Source organism: Pleurodeles waltl, chromosome 3_1, assembly GCF_031143425.1.
Source record: "Pleurodeles waltl isolate 20211129_DDA chromosome 3_1, aPleWal1.hap1.20221129, whole genome shotgun sequence".
NCBI classification, from domain to species: Eukaryota; Metazoa; Chordata; class Amphibia; order Caudata; family Salamandridae; genus Pleurodeles; species Pleurodeles waltl.
Window position 1 is genome coordinate 898,731,762 of NC_090440.1, and position 15,052 is coordinate 898,746,813.

A 15,052-nucleotide genomic window follows, 5' to 3' on the forward strand; every position below is an offset into this window, starting at 1 on the left:
TGGCAAGGGGGAGGGGGGCTTGCATGGCCCCCCCCACCCAATTTTTTTTAAAAATATTTAGGCCAGACCCCGGGAGATGGGGGTTCCTGAGGCTGAAATTAGCCTGGTGAGGGTGCTACACAGCCCCCCTTTCCCCCAAAAAATTTAATATTTTGTTTAGACCGGGGATGGGGTCCCCAGGTCCAAAATCGGCCAGGGGCAGGTGGCTGCACGGACCTGCAGCCAACTTCTGCTAGGGTTGGGTGGTTAGGGGTGTTGGCCACAGGGACTGGCCACAGGCCACACCCTGCTGCCAACTCTACTGCACACAGCCGAAGGCTGTGCACGGCGCAAGGTTCAGTGTTTACAGGAGCTCGGCTGGTTATAGGTGTTGGCCCAAGCCCTGGTGCCAACGCCACACTGCACACGGCCAAAGGCCGTGCACAGCGCGTGGTTGGTTTGTTATAGGAGGTGGCTGCAGGACTTGGCTGCAGGTCAAGCCATGCTGCCAACCGCCGCCACGCACAGGCCAGTGCGGTGGTGGCTGGAATATTTTTTTTGGAATGGGAGAAATTCACCGAAAAAAACAACGGTTACAGGGACGTTATAATTAGGCTCACATTTTAAACATACAAAACTATAGAGATTCACTTGTAATAGTTAGTATTATCTTCAGTAACTGTAACTCATGCTTTAAGGTAACTATAACTTCCGCCCTGGCCATGCACTGCTAATTACCCCACAAATTACAGCACTCATAACATCACTGATAATATCAATGTAATATTTGCAGCAATTTTTTTACGGAACAACTGTGCACGGCGGACACGAGTTATACTTACTTGAGATAACTAACTATAACAGGTGAATTTCTATGGTTTTGTACGTTTAAAATGGGAGTCTAACTACAAAGTCCTTGTAACCTTTGTTTTTTTCAGTGAACATAAACTGTAACCAAAGGTTACAAGGATGTTATATTTAGGTCCTGAATTTACTCGTATAAAACCATAGAAATTCAGCAATTATAGTTTAGAGTTCTTTAAAGTAACTATTACTTGCGCCCTTGCTATGCACTGTTCATCAATAATGTTACTGCAAACATTGCAGTGATATCAAGGATGGCATACAAGATTGCCTCAATAACATAATATGTGGAGTAATTAGCTATGCATGGCGAAGGCGCAGGTTCTAGTTACCTTACGTCACGAGTTATAGTTACTTAAAAGAACTCCAACAATAACTGCTGACTTTCTATGGTTTTGTACGAGTAAATTCAGAACCTAACTAAACCGTCCCTGTAACTTTTGATTTTTGAATTTCTATGATTTTTTTACTTAAAGTAATGTAAATTACTATACATTATTCTTGCAGCCAAACCCTTATAACCGCCCAACCCCAAGCCACGCATGGCCTTTGGCGCTGATTGGCCACAGGGTCTGTCTCAGTCAGTGGATGTGTGAGTGGGTGCATGAGTGTCTGAGTGGGTGTGTGAGTGGGCGCCTGAGCCTCTGAGTGCATGCATGAATGAATTAACTAGTGAGTAAATGAGTTCTGTGGTTTTTGTTTCAAACTTTTCCATAATCGCAACTATTTTGGGAATAATTAGCGGAAATTCATAAACATTGCACACTGTGACACAGTATTATATTAAACCTATATTTTGCCCCTAAAACACATCTATATCACACCACTGGGGTCAGGGTACCTTCACCCTGACCTCTCTTGCTTCTTTCAATTTGAATTTTCACCCCCAGAGACCCTGTCCCGTGAAATAAAATGGAGGTCGAAACTTTCTAGTCAGGTTGCTGTCAGCCAATTGCAACGCTTCTTTTTCTTGCGTAGTCGCAAAAATGTGCGAGTTTCATTAATTATTTGCAGCCAGAGATACACAAATGTATTTGCCCTTAAATGTCCCCAAAACTACTGAAGACATTTACACCACATAAAAAATGCACAATCTGTGTACCGGCAGCTAGATTTCTGCCAAATCTGGCATAATTCCATCCAGCGGTTCGGGCTGTACAGATGTTGACAAGTCCTATGGGAATTAACATGGGAAACACAATGTTTTTTAGCCCCTATTTTCTCAGCCCCCGTTTGACAGATCACCTCGAAATTTCCCAAGTACAAGAATCACCAGCCACTTTCCTTTGGAAAATTTCATGAAGATTCGTCAAACAGTTAAAAAATATAGACAAGTCAAAAAACGCTTTTTCTATGAAAACATGGTCTTAACTACAAGTTGACATTTACACCACATAAAAAAAATATATATATATATATATATATATATATATATAGAGAGAGAGAGAGAGAGAGCGCATCTATATTAAACATAACAAAATATGCATGTGTCATGGAGATGAGGCTGTTGTTACATAGGTGTCCCTGTACATGGGCCTATTCTTCCATTTAAACCAGATATATTAAAATGGGGAGGAAAAAAATGGTATACTTAGCAACAAGATACATGTATATATCAGACCAAGTAAATAGTGCTGCCAATGCGGCGGTTGCAAGAAAGTTGCCAAGCCGGCTCCATTCTGACCTCCGTATTACAACACCACAACCAGGCTGGTGGTGTGTCTGCGGCAGTGACAGGATGCTTCAGCTCATAAAGTGAGCCTGAAGCACATGATACTGCAGTGCAGCACCAGATGCTCCTCAGGCGCACTGTTGCCATGGACAATGTTGTGCATGGCAAACAGTGTGCACCGACAGTGCAGGCATAGAGGAGCACATGTGCCCTGGGCCACACTACCCAATGGGCAAAATCCGACTGGGGCCCCCTTCCCTGCCTTTCCACCGAGCTTTTCATGGCAGGGCAACTGCCATGAAAAGATTGGTGGAAAGGCAGGTCATGATCAGTGTAACAGCCTGGACGAAATCGGGATTGGTAGTCTGAGAGAAGGATTTTTTTTTATGCATCGCAATATTTGTCTGAAGGCAGGTCTTTCAATAGGTTTGCCTGTGATTGGGTCATCAAACAGTTAGACTGCTAGGTCTGAGACCTTGTTATTTTTAGAACAGGTTTTATGCAAGAAGTTATGAGGTCAGTTAAGAAAATTCACATGCTGGAGATACTACTGAGCCACAGCCTTTTGTTAGTAACTAGACTGCAGGACAGTAACTTTGACTGCTATCCTGTGTTGTCAGTCAAAATGTGAGTTCTGTGATCTAAATTATTTTCTTTTGTTTTTATCTGGATTTTTTTTTTTTTACTTTAGAAATAGCTTACTCTGCTAGGCAACAATAGGAACGTGGCACTTAATGCCTTTGTGTCCTCAGTCTAACATCTTACTGATTCTGCTGAGTATATTAGGAAGCCAATGTAAATATTTTAGTGCTGTGTCCATTTACAAGTATGGAAAATATGTAATTTAGTCAATTAACACAAATGATATTTAGAATATAGGACAACCAGCCTTATGTAGAATTGAATTTGGTGGATAATGAACATCTGCCAAGGAGTAGAATATTTCCCATAACCCTAGTTAGAGTGTATAGGGCCTCTATGCACTCTAAATAAGGTGGACTGGACATTTGCGGCTTTCTGGCAGATACTACGCACCAGCCTAACTCTAAAAAAGGCCCTAAATGTTTCTAAGTGATATACCTTCTGAAATACCTATCAAATTAACTTGGAATGGGATTACAATTAAGATCTAAACACCCTAGTGTGGTATATGACATTCACATCATTAACAGGCAGGTCATACTAAAAGGGCAGTAGCTTTTTTTGAAGGAGTATAAGTCAATTTGTAAAAACTTATTTTAAAGGACACTGAACCACCTTTCTTTGAATCCTTTCTTACCGATGCTGCAGAAAGCTGTTGATGTTCCACTTTTAAACTGCGCAGAAGGTCAGCCTACAATCATACATTCCCATTTGTAGTTACCTGTATCTTACAAAGTTGATGAACTATTTAAGAACAACCATAACTTAAACACAACATTTCAGAAATTATCTTCATTCACAATATCAAGCATATGACCAGGTGAACAAATACCAAGCGCCCGGAATAGAGAGACAATAAGAGATTGAATGTAATGCTGAATGTATGTGTGCTTCTGGAACACCTTTACAAGCACCACTGTACAGATTCAGACACTTGGCCTGATGTAAGATTTACCAGGATAGATCTATGCAATATTTTAATATCAATTACTTTATGTTTCTAGTGTAGTCATGCCATGCATTTTGCCTTTACTTTAGTAACTCGGTCTAAATATGCAGGTAATCTGTGTGTTATGAGGTTGAAGATGATGAAGAAATTGCTGAAGTTGTTGGAAGTGTTAATTCTCACTTTTAAATCCCGGTGAACCTTACAGAGCACACATTATCACTTTATTTCCATGTTCTATTTACCACAGTTATAAAGTGTCTGTTTCTCTATTTTTCGACTTTCCAATAAAGGATGATCATAGCGGTTATGTGGAGGTTTTCCTAAAGTGCAGTAGTGCAGGGGGAATAGGTAGGTGATTGATGTCACAGGTCCAGTTCAAGTAAAAATGGTTGCAGATACGGTGAAAACAGATGGTAGGTTGCATGCTATAAGTACTGCAGAAAACCATTCTTATATTTTTTCCAATCGACAGGTACATTCAAATCCTTGATCATGCACATCTGAGGAGTCTTGCCACTGATACAGTCTAAGCATTTAAAAACCTTAGTGCAGGGAAGGAAAAGTGAAGGTAATCTGCAAACATAGGAACAGTATGAAAACTAAATACAAGAGGGAAAGCAAAACAGAACTCAAAGCAAATATGAGTTATAAACACAAATATCTGTGTGTGTCAATACCAAAGTGCAAAGAAAGCAGAATATGGGCTAATAAACAAGTACCAAAGGGTTAGGCAGATTTTAACACAGAATATTCATCAACAAAGCAATGCCAATGAAAAATATGCTACCTCTGCAGTAAAATTAATCAGTTCCAATATCCTTTGCAGTAAGGCCCTTCTGAATAATACTGCTGAGGAGTCCAAAACACAAGGCGGTATATTACTAAGTTAATCATCAATTTCATCAAAGGTATTGCATCGTATTGTCTTGTAGTGTACTCTAACAAATAAGAGGATGAAACTACAGCCAATACTGGAAGTAACTAGCTGTCACAATTTTCAAAGAACGCACAATTGAATACATGATAAAAGTAAAGAATCAACAAGAAGAAGGAACTTTTTTTCAAATAACTACACTGAGAATGAGAATGAAGTACCTGGCAAAAAAATGAAAAACAACATATGGAGATGCTTACACAGAAACTCTGTAGCATTTTAAAAAAGACATACATGTTTGTTTTTATATTTAACTTTCATATAAAAATAACCAAAGCAACAATAAGAATCATTGTTCTACATACCACAGTGTTTTTTTAGATTAGTGACTTTATTACACAACAAGCGAGGTAGAAAAAGGTAACATAAAAAAATGTAACATTCAACACTGGTTGGTAACATTTGTTGGAAATAAAGATTTCAAAAGGCAAAACGTTGAGAAATAATTTTTAGATGCAAGTATGCTGCGATAAGCACAAGACATTTAATACAAAACACTTTCAGGCCACCATTACCAAATGTAAAGAAATCATAGTATAGATTAGTATGTGTATGTCCATTTATTAAGGCTCTCTGTAGATAATAACACTGTCACTTTTGTGCGCTTTATCTTAAAACTAAATAACAATTACCTACGAACAAAAGGGACATTCATTTTATTCTACTAGGCTGAACTGTACTGGATAACATTTTTATTGCTCGCTGTAATGCAACAAATCATTCGTCAAGCTTTATCTACCAAACTAAGACTTTTTTCTAGTTCAGATCTACATAACTGCCTGTACATACTTTAAGCATGCTCCACTAGCTATTTCACCTGATTGTTGACAAGATAAAAGTCTAAAATTTTAAGTGGGAAAAAAATCACCCCAAAATATGTTGCTTACATTTTCTGTGGTAAATCTGGTACAAAATCAACAACACATTATGGCATAAATGTACACAGAACATGACGTAGTTCAGATATTGGCTTTATTAGGCCCAAAGTATGTTTATATATAGGTAGACATTAATTTACAGTGCTTAACTTAACATTGAAGTAAGTCAACATTATGCCTTTCACATCAAAGTGCAACGAAGACGTACCTTAAAGATATAACTCCAAAGTACTTTGAAGTGGAGTTAAGCATAGTAAATACCTTGACAAAATAATGGTAGTCAATATTCTGGAGTCAATATTTTTGCAGGATAATATTTCTGTCCTTGATGTTGTGGGATACAACTCTAAATTCCTTCAGCAGTCACCCTCATGTGTTCCTCTTAGGCATGGCTAGTTAATGAAGTAAAGTAGTTAATAATCTGGATTATTATTTAATAACGAACACTTGGAACACTTGGAAAAAAGCATATTGTCAAACTACCTGAATGAGTCATGCCTGACTCATTCAAATACCACCAGCCTAGATCCTGAAAGAGTCTTCTGCTTGTAACCAACTCTGACAGAAACATTGCAGAAGGTAATGTTATGAGTCTCCAGCTAAATAATTCCAACTCCTGGTCTTGCCATGAAGTTTACAAGGCAATATAACTGAATCAGCAACTACAAATGTTAGCAGTCCATTAGGCAGACCCCCTCATCACAAATAATGGCCATTTGCATCATGCCACAACCTACCTCCCAGACAACGTCAAGACCTATGATCCAAACACTACGACATGATCCACTTCCCTTGTGCTCACTGCAGCACAATAAGCTTCTTTCCTAAAAACAGAGCTTGTTAGTTCTCTTCTGTGGACTCTCCACTATGGAATCATCTTTGACATCTCCTCAGGACCTGCCAAAACCAGGTTCAGTTCAGAAGGATATCAACATCTTGCCATTTCAACCAAGGCTATATATCAGTCTGACTGTTCAAGGATCTACCACCTTGTGTTAATGCAATATTTAGAGTATTGTATATAATATTTAAAATAAAATCGAAAATGTACGACTAATCAAAATATAAAACAACTTCTGAGCCTGAGGCCACTGGATTAGTACAGTCAAAAAACATATGGTTGAACCATAACCACCAGTGTGCTGGTAAAACTATTTTAAAGGTTAACTGTATTATAAGAGAGCCACGAATTTCATTGAAACACAAGAATGTAACCGATAATGTTGGTTGATGTGTTTTCTTCATTATAATAAGGAGATTTAATTTCCATATTCATCCTAATTAACTCTCTTTGAGTGCATTTTTGTCATTTGATGTAAACTATTATGTCTGAAAATGTATTTTAAGACAATTGGTACATAACGGTTTCAGTTTAACATTTAATACCAAACTTCATATTAAAGTGGGCAATTTTCAGATTACACCAACAATAAAATAAAAACAACAACAACAAAAAACGTACTGATGTGCATCCATTATCTTTTATAATTCAAGGCGGCGTTTAGATCTCCTCTCTTGTCCTTTAAGCTTTGCACCAGTTTCCATTTTCTCATGTTCATCTTTCTCACTGGTGTGAAAGCTATTAGAGTGAAAGTGAATTGGAATTTTTTGAGAAGCAAAATTGGGGGTGGTAGCATCCATCATAGCCAGAAAATTGTAATGAGGAAGAGGAGGTAACCACTCTTTTTCAGACAATAAGGTAATGGGCTGCTCTAGGCCACTGTCTATCATATTTAACCAATGCAGGATGCTTTCTTCAGTAATAGCATAATATGAGGGAAATGCAAAGACATAGCCTTTATTGTAAACATCTACAAGAACAAGAACTGGTAAATCTGGTGTGGAACTGAAATACTGCTGCAGGATTCCTCTGCCCACAGGAGTATTCCTTAGGTTTAGCCAGCATGTACAGAAGGAATCCTTGTACATTCCTTTCACCAACCTTGACATCTCTATTTTTTCACTCTCAGCTAATTTGCCATCTGAAAACAAAATAAGTAAGGGTTTCTGATACTGTAAGAACAGAGGGAGATTTTCAACAGTTATTTCTGCAGGTACGTTCGATGAATCATAACTCATCTGACCTACATCAGTTCCACTGTGTTTTGGAAAACTTGTATTATATGTCTGAGACATAACAATGAATCTGTACAGAGCTTCTGTTCCTAACATTCCGTCATAGATCAAAGGTTTCTCTTTCTGGAAATAAACCCTTGTTTGAGGTAAATCTATGACCTTTTCCCTGCTGCATACATCAGGCCAATCCCCACAATTTAACATGGCCATTAAAACTCCAGGTGTTTGTTTCAACCTAACTGACACTTCTATAAATGACTGTAAAAATGCCATGGACACTCCTTCCCATTGAACATAAAAAAGCACTACAGTATAGTTATCCCTAGATACGGTTTTGTAAAAAGTGTTATCTTTCAGTGGACGTATAAGTTCAAGAGGTAGTTTTCTCTTTCTGTCTCTGTAGACCGCTTCTGCTACTTGGTCATCTTGAGCATCCTGCTCAGGTCTGAATTTTACATCTTCATCTTTCAATTCATATATTTTCGTTTTTTCTTCATTTCCGGTTTCCTCAATAAAGCTTGAAATCTCTTCAATATTTTCCAAAGCCAAAAATGTTATGTCACCACCCTCTTCTGGCCTTTTAAAAGCAATATTTGCACCAAGAGGTATGTTCAGATTCTCCCTTAACAAAATTGAAACTCCGGCTCTTCCCTTGAGATTCCAGGCCAGATGTTCTGCTGTTTCTTTGTCATCAGCATACGTATTCTTTCGGCTGATTATAAATATCAATGGCAAGCCAAGCTCTAGGTGAACATTTGAAATTTGTCTAGGATCTTTGTCAACCACAGTCACTAACGGAGCCTCCATTAGCTTAAAGAATCTGTGAATATTCAGTGTGGTCAGCGATTGTTCGAGTATTGTTCTCCTGCATGAATGGGTGGAATCACTCATAACTTTGCAATTAAAAAAAAGAAGTACTGCAGAGAAAATATCGGATTTGTCAACTCCAAGATTTGCTAGGACATTAAATTCTGTAGTTAAAACAAACTGGTATTTGGTACCATATACAAAAGCAGCTTCCATTACTGCTCTGTGTTCTGGTATACCTGTTGCCCGAACATAAGCAAAAACGAGATCTCTTTTTCCCTTCATTTCAATTTCTGTCTTCTGAAATTCTTCAAACAGAGTAATGTACTTCACTTCATTAAATAGGATGGTGAATAAAACATTGGCTATTATCGCATTGACATCAAATAATGTATCTTTGGGGAACATTCTCAGCAGTATATTGCCTCTAAAAAGATATACATTTTCATATCCACAATAAGTGGACACTTCTTTTTCAATACAATTAACCTTCGCAACTGAAATTCCATAATCTTGAAGAGGTTCAACTGATTTGTTTAATTCCTCAAGAAAAAAAGAAATACTTGAAGAAATGTCATAGCTGAAATACACCAGTGATAACTTTCCTCTGTCCAGAGAGCTGAGGTAATCCTGATAAGTCAATTCTTGAAAGGCAGCTCCTATCAGCGGTAATACAGCTGCCCAGAAAAATGTGGTAATGAAACACCTTAGCAGCGCATCCATCGTCTGTATGTGGAGCTACAATTTAGCTCATAAAGAAGGTCTTGAAAAATAATTTGGTAGCGAAGTACTAAAGAATCACAAACGTATCAGGCAAAATTATAGTAATGGAAAGGCATTCTTAAAATTATAGCTTCACTTGCAAATGAGCACTTGAAAGATAAATATTCACGGTCCACGATATTCGAAACACTCAGCAAACCACCATATTTATATATCCTTGCAATAGTTCAGAACGCAGTCAAGCACATATCAAGTTCAAAGTTCAAATGGAGGCTGCAGCCCGAGGTATGGGTTGACTGAGTTGTCTAGACTTCCCTCAAAACAAGAATCGCCATTTTTTATTTGAAATCCACAACACTTGATCTCTAAGGTAACCAGGTACTCTGGCCAGGCAGGGAGTGATTTCCATAAAACCCGGGAGGTCCGACAAACAGGAACTGGACGCCTCTCTTGTTACAAATCATCGCTGTTACAATGGCGAGCTCTTGGAAAATCAACATCCACCCAAAGGGGTATTTGTAAGTCCGAACCTGACAGCAGGCTGGCCACGCAGTTTCAGGAACAGCATGGGCGATCCTCTCTGGCATGTCAGCGAACAGACCCCTCGCTTATTTGACGCCGCGATGCGAAACAAGGGTTCAATCACCTTCCCGTCGCCAGGATTTGTTTCATTGTTCAGTATTTATACAGGGCTGGATGGAGGAAAGAGGAGGATTAAGTCCGCATCTCGGCGACAATTTGTTTCTTCGCTGAGTTGAGACGGTGGGATGGACGGAGGGGAGCCCCGCCAGTGTTTCGATAACACGATAGTCGTGAGCAACCTGCGCCCTCTGCAGACCGGTTACCAGTCTAACACGGGCTCGCCTCCTCTCCCCCCTCCTCCAGCACACAGCCTCCAGATAGCTTCCAATATGGCGATGCACAATAAGGCGGCCACCCCGCAAATCCCCGACACCCGCCGGGAGCTGGCAGAGCTGGTGAAGCGCAAGCAGGAGTTGGCGGTAATGTGTTTTTTAACTTACCCTCCCGCGCCGCTTCTGGGGGAGTACTCCGGCGTCAGCTATTTTGTGCGCCTTCCACAGTCTCTGTTTTTACTAGCTTACAAACGCTAACGGCGTAAACAGATGGGGCGGCTAGGTTTTGCGAGCTGGCAATCTACGTATGTCGTGTTAGTGAATCGGAGACTAGAGAGCGGGGACACTGGCCGGTGGTTTCTGTTGAACTGGTGTTCTCAGTCGGCTTTCCGTTTCAGGCAAATCCGACGCTGGAGGCCTACGCACCCGGGCTTATACAACGAATTTAAGAGAGTAGCCGTTTCCCACCTTCTAAGATTACATCTGCCAATTGCATTCCTTATTTGAATTACAAGAAGCCATTCCACTTAACGTCTTTGTGGTCCTTTGTCAAGCCGTGGTAACTTAAAACATGCTTTTAAACACGTAAGATCGCATTTACAGTTGTCAGTCGAACCCAATATTTATTTAAATTGCACCATACACGGAATGCGCCATTAATCGTGCTCGGCTGAAGGCTCTACATAGTTATAAAAACAGTTCACCAATTCGTGTAGCTTTACATGTAGCAGTACGGGTATATTAGCCAGACCAATTTGAGTGGTAAGGAGAGGTTCCTCTTAATCCTTGTCGAGGTGTATTTAGCTGAATGAAAGAGGTAAAAGTTAAACACATTTAAAACATGAATTGGTATACACTCAACTACTTTCCCAGAACTTAGTGCATTAGTCCTCGATATGCTTTCTGCTACAGTTGTAATACTGATATGGTCTAGAAGTGGATTCTGGCACTCGAAATTTCAAGATGTTACTCATAATGTGGGAGTACTTCATTTATCTATTCTTTTTTCCATTTACGGTTGGGCTCGTAGTCCCCTATTCACGGGGAAAGTAAAACTACTAGAATGCAAAGGAAAAATCCGGATTTGATGAGAAACTCGCCTCTGACGTTGGATAGCTTGAAATCCCTGAACCACAGTTCTTCCTGAAATTAAAGCTAAACGTCAACCTCTATTTTCAATGATCTTTCTACAGCGGGATAGTCTGTGATCATGGGGAGTCGGGAGACATGTTGATAGTAAGTGGAGTTTGGCAGCTTCCAAATGCAGGGTGTATAAAACGTGGCATATTGAATGAGCTTGTCTTCCTCCCTTAGGCAGGTGAAAGTGGTTAGCCAGTAAGTGAATGTAATAGGACCTCTGGCATTCACTTTCTTGATAAACCCTAACTTTAACTCATTCTGGCCGATGTCTCGTTATTAACCCGTGCTGGAGCTTTTTAAATTAAAATCATGCTTACTCAAAAAGCATGGGCTCTTTGGTATAGATGTTTTGTGGGGAAAAGGGTTCTCAGTTTAGTGACGGGTTTCTTTAGAATGTTAATGTGTTTTTATCTTGTTTTAAGAATTGCACAGAGGTTGAGTTTAACACAGAGTTCTCTTGTACTTAACCATGGTTTTACCAACAACTATACACTGGCAGTAAAACCCAATTCTAAATATTAAATAATTTGTAAAAATATACAAAAACCTCATTTGCCTTCATTATTCCACATTCATAGCATCAAACGTTAAATTGCATGCAATCAATAATTCATGGTCTTGCCCAAAGATTATTTGTGCCATGTGCTGCGTTTATACAGAGAGATCTAAATGAATGTCTTTATATCCACAGCACCTAAAACAAAGTGGAGATATTTGTTAAAATGTAACCAAGTGAAAGGAGAAGGGCTTATTTGAAAATTCACTTGTAACTGCTGTGTTGAATTGAAAAGCATGGTACATGTCTGTATCCAAATTTGTTTTGAAAAGAAAAACATATCTGCTAATATGTAAATTAAGCCCCAAGCTATTCTTGTTTTAAGTGTTTTTGTACTACTTGAAATTAATAACGTCCATGTATTATATAACATCGCTGAACTTTCCATTTACGTCAGTGTCCAGCTGCCGCAGCCTGTTTGTTGCCAAGCAGACTGAAGAAGCAAGCTTTTTCTTCATAGTTGTTCATAAATTATTTTTTTGTGTTTTTAGGAGACCTTAGCAAATCTGGAACGACAGATCTATGCTTTTGAAGGAAGTTATTTGGAAGATACCCAAATGTATGGAAACATCATTAGAGGATGGGACCGATATTTAACTAATCAAAAGTAAGCCTAAAAAGACCTCTTATTTTGTCTCTTATGGTATCTTATGAGAGTCTGAAACAATTGTTTGCATAAGAATGTAACAAACTCTTTTTTGTTTTTTCCAGATTTTATATATTTTTACCTACCATTTTTGTTATATTTCTTTTTTATAACTTTCTTGCCTGACTCAGCTCACACTAAGTATCAGGAATGCATAGGTGAATACAAGAGGCTCCAAAGTTGAGTTCCATTGTTGAAAAGCCTATATGTGTTTTTTTTTAGGACTATCAGGTAAAATGGGTTGGGTGTAACTGTGCGCCCCATACAATCTCCAGCATTCAAGTATTGGTGTTGGTTCCGCCTTATCTCTTAGCTGTCCCAAAAACTGAGCTTGTGACTAGATGCTGGCTTCTGTCTACTGTTTTCTCTAAAAACCCTATTGTGCAGTTATTGGAGTCCAAGTGAGACTCGTGGCATTGTGTCAACTTAAATCCCAAAATGAGTTATTGAAAAAAAACTGACCAACACTACGAATAGATGATTGCCTTGTAGGTGAGCGCATATGTGACGCTAATCCCACTTGTTAGTCCAGCTCTGTAGAGACTTAAGATCATCAGGAAAGAAGTAACAAGACAGTTTGTTTGTGTCTCTATGCCAGACTTACGGTTAGCCACACAATCTCTGCTTCTCACTTCAAATGTTTATACCCAGGGGCTGCAAGATGGTATTTCCCCTCTGTTCTGCTCGGACCTTTTGCCCTTACACTGTATGGAGCCAATCTAAAATAACTGTTTCTTCTCAGCTTGTCTGGTCATGACCTGGTGGGCAGGTGAGAGTGTTAAGGTCTTACGGGTTGTGTTTTGTGATAAATCTTTGAGACCCAGAGATCTTCTCATAATGGCTGGAAGTACATCAGATTGAGGCTCAAACTCAAAACAATATTTCCTACTTGCTATCCTGTTAGACTGGCCACGATATTAACCATTCTGTACTATCTATTTGTAAGTATTGAAAGGTTCTTGTCGCAACCTGCAGCTAAAAGATCAGTAGCCCTAGAAAGAGGATGGAGGTAAGAGTAGCGTGGCCTTGTAGGAGGCTGGCCTGGCTTGTAGTGGGTACCAGAGGTACGTACACCTAGTGCCAGGTCCAGTTATCCCTTATTAGTGTAGAAGAGGTGTTTCTAGCAGCTTAGGCTGATAGAAGGTAGCTACAGCAGAGCAGCTTAGGCTGAACTAGGAGACATGCAAAGCTCCTACTATACCACTGGTGTCATATGCACAATATCATAAGAAAACCCAATACACAGATATACTAAAAATAAAGGTACTTTATTTTTATGACAATATGCCAAAAGTATCTCAGTGAGTACCCTCAGTATGAGGATGCCAAATATACACAAGATATATGTACACAATACCAAAAATATGCAGTAATAGCAAAAGGAAGTAATGCAAGCAGGGTAAAGTTACAATAGATTGCAATAGGAGCACATAGGTATAGGGGCAACACAAACCATATACTCCAAAAGTGGAATGCGAACCACGAATGGACCCTAAACCTATGTGAGCTTGTAGAGGGTCGCTGGGAGTGTAAGAAAACAGTGAGGGTTAGAAAAATAGCCCACCCCAAGACCCTGAAAGGTAGGTGCAAAGTGCACCTACAACCCCCAGAGAGCACAGAAGTCGTGATAGGGGGATTCTGCAAGGAAAACCAACACCAGCAATGCAACAACAGTGGATTTCCGGACCTGAGTACCTGCAAGACAAGGGGACCAAGTCCAAGAGTCGCAACAGTGTAGAGCTTGGGCAGGAGCCCAGGAAATGCCAGCTGAGGGTGCAAGGAAGCTGCCACCGGATGGAAGAAGCTTGGTGTTTTGCAAGAACGAAGAGGAATACGAACTTCCCCTTTGGAGGATGGATGTCCCACGTCGTGAAGAAGCTTGCAGAGGTGTTCCCACGCAGAAAGTCCACAAACAAGCCTTGCTAGCTGCAGGGGTCGCAGTTAGGGTTTTTGGATGCTGCTGTGGCCCAGGAGGGACCAGGATGTCGCCACTTGGATGAGGAGACAGAGGGGGTGCCCAGCAAGTCCGGGAGCCCTCACAGAAGAAGGCAGCACCCGCAGAAGTACCGGAACAGGCACTTAGAAGAGGAGTGAACCGGAGTCCACCCAAAGTCAGAAAAGGGAGTCCCACGACGCCGGAGGACAACTCAGAAGGTTGTGCACTGCAGGTTAGAGTGTCGGGGACCCAGGCTTGGCTGTGCACGAAGGAAATCCTGGAAGAGTGCACAGGAGCCGGAGCAGCTGCAAATCACGCGGTAGCCAGCAATGCCGTCTAGCGTGGGGAGGCAAGGACTTACCTCCACCAAACTTGGACTGAAGAGTCACTGGACTG

The 15,052-nt window shown here is 40.1% G+C and overlaps 2 protein-coding genes across 3 annotated transcripts in view; one reads left to right on the top strand and one right to left on the bottom strand.

The window, feature by feature from the left end:
• Positions 1 to 7,400: 7,400 nt before the first annotated feature.
• TXNDC16 (thioredoxin domain containing 16) lies at positions 7,401 to 9,524 on the bottom strand. The gene has a single exon (XM_069223874.1). The coding sequence runs from the start codon at positions 9,522 to 9,524 to the stop codon at positions 7,401 to 7,403; it is 2,124 nt and encodes a 707-aa protein (XP_069079975.1).
• A 767-nt stretch (positions 9,525 to 10,291) lies between these two features.
• Positions 10,292 to 15,052, top strand: part of MEAF6 (MYST/Esa1 associated factor 6) — a 115,941-nt gene continuing 111,180 nt past the window's right edge. For both annotated transcript variants that reach the window (XM_069223876.1, XM_069223877.1), the window contains exons 1-2: positions 10,292 to 10,525; positions 12,566 to 12,681. In XM_069223876.1, coding sequence (XP_069079977.1) covers positions 10,292 to 10,525; positions 12,566 to 12,681 — 350 coding nt within the window. The remainder of the gene's footprint in view (positions 10,526 to 12,565; positions 12,682 to 15,052) is intronic.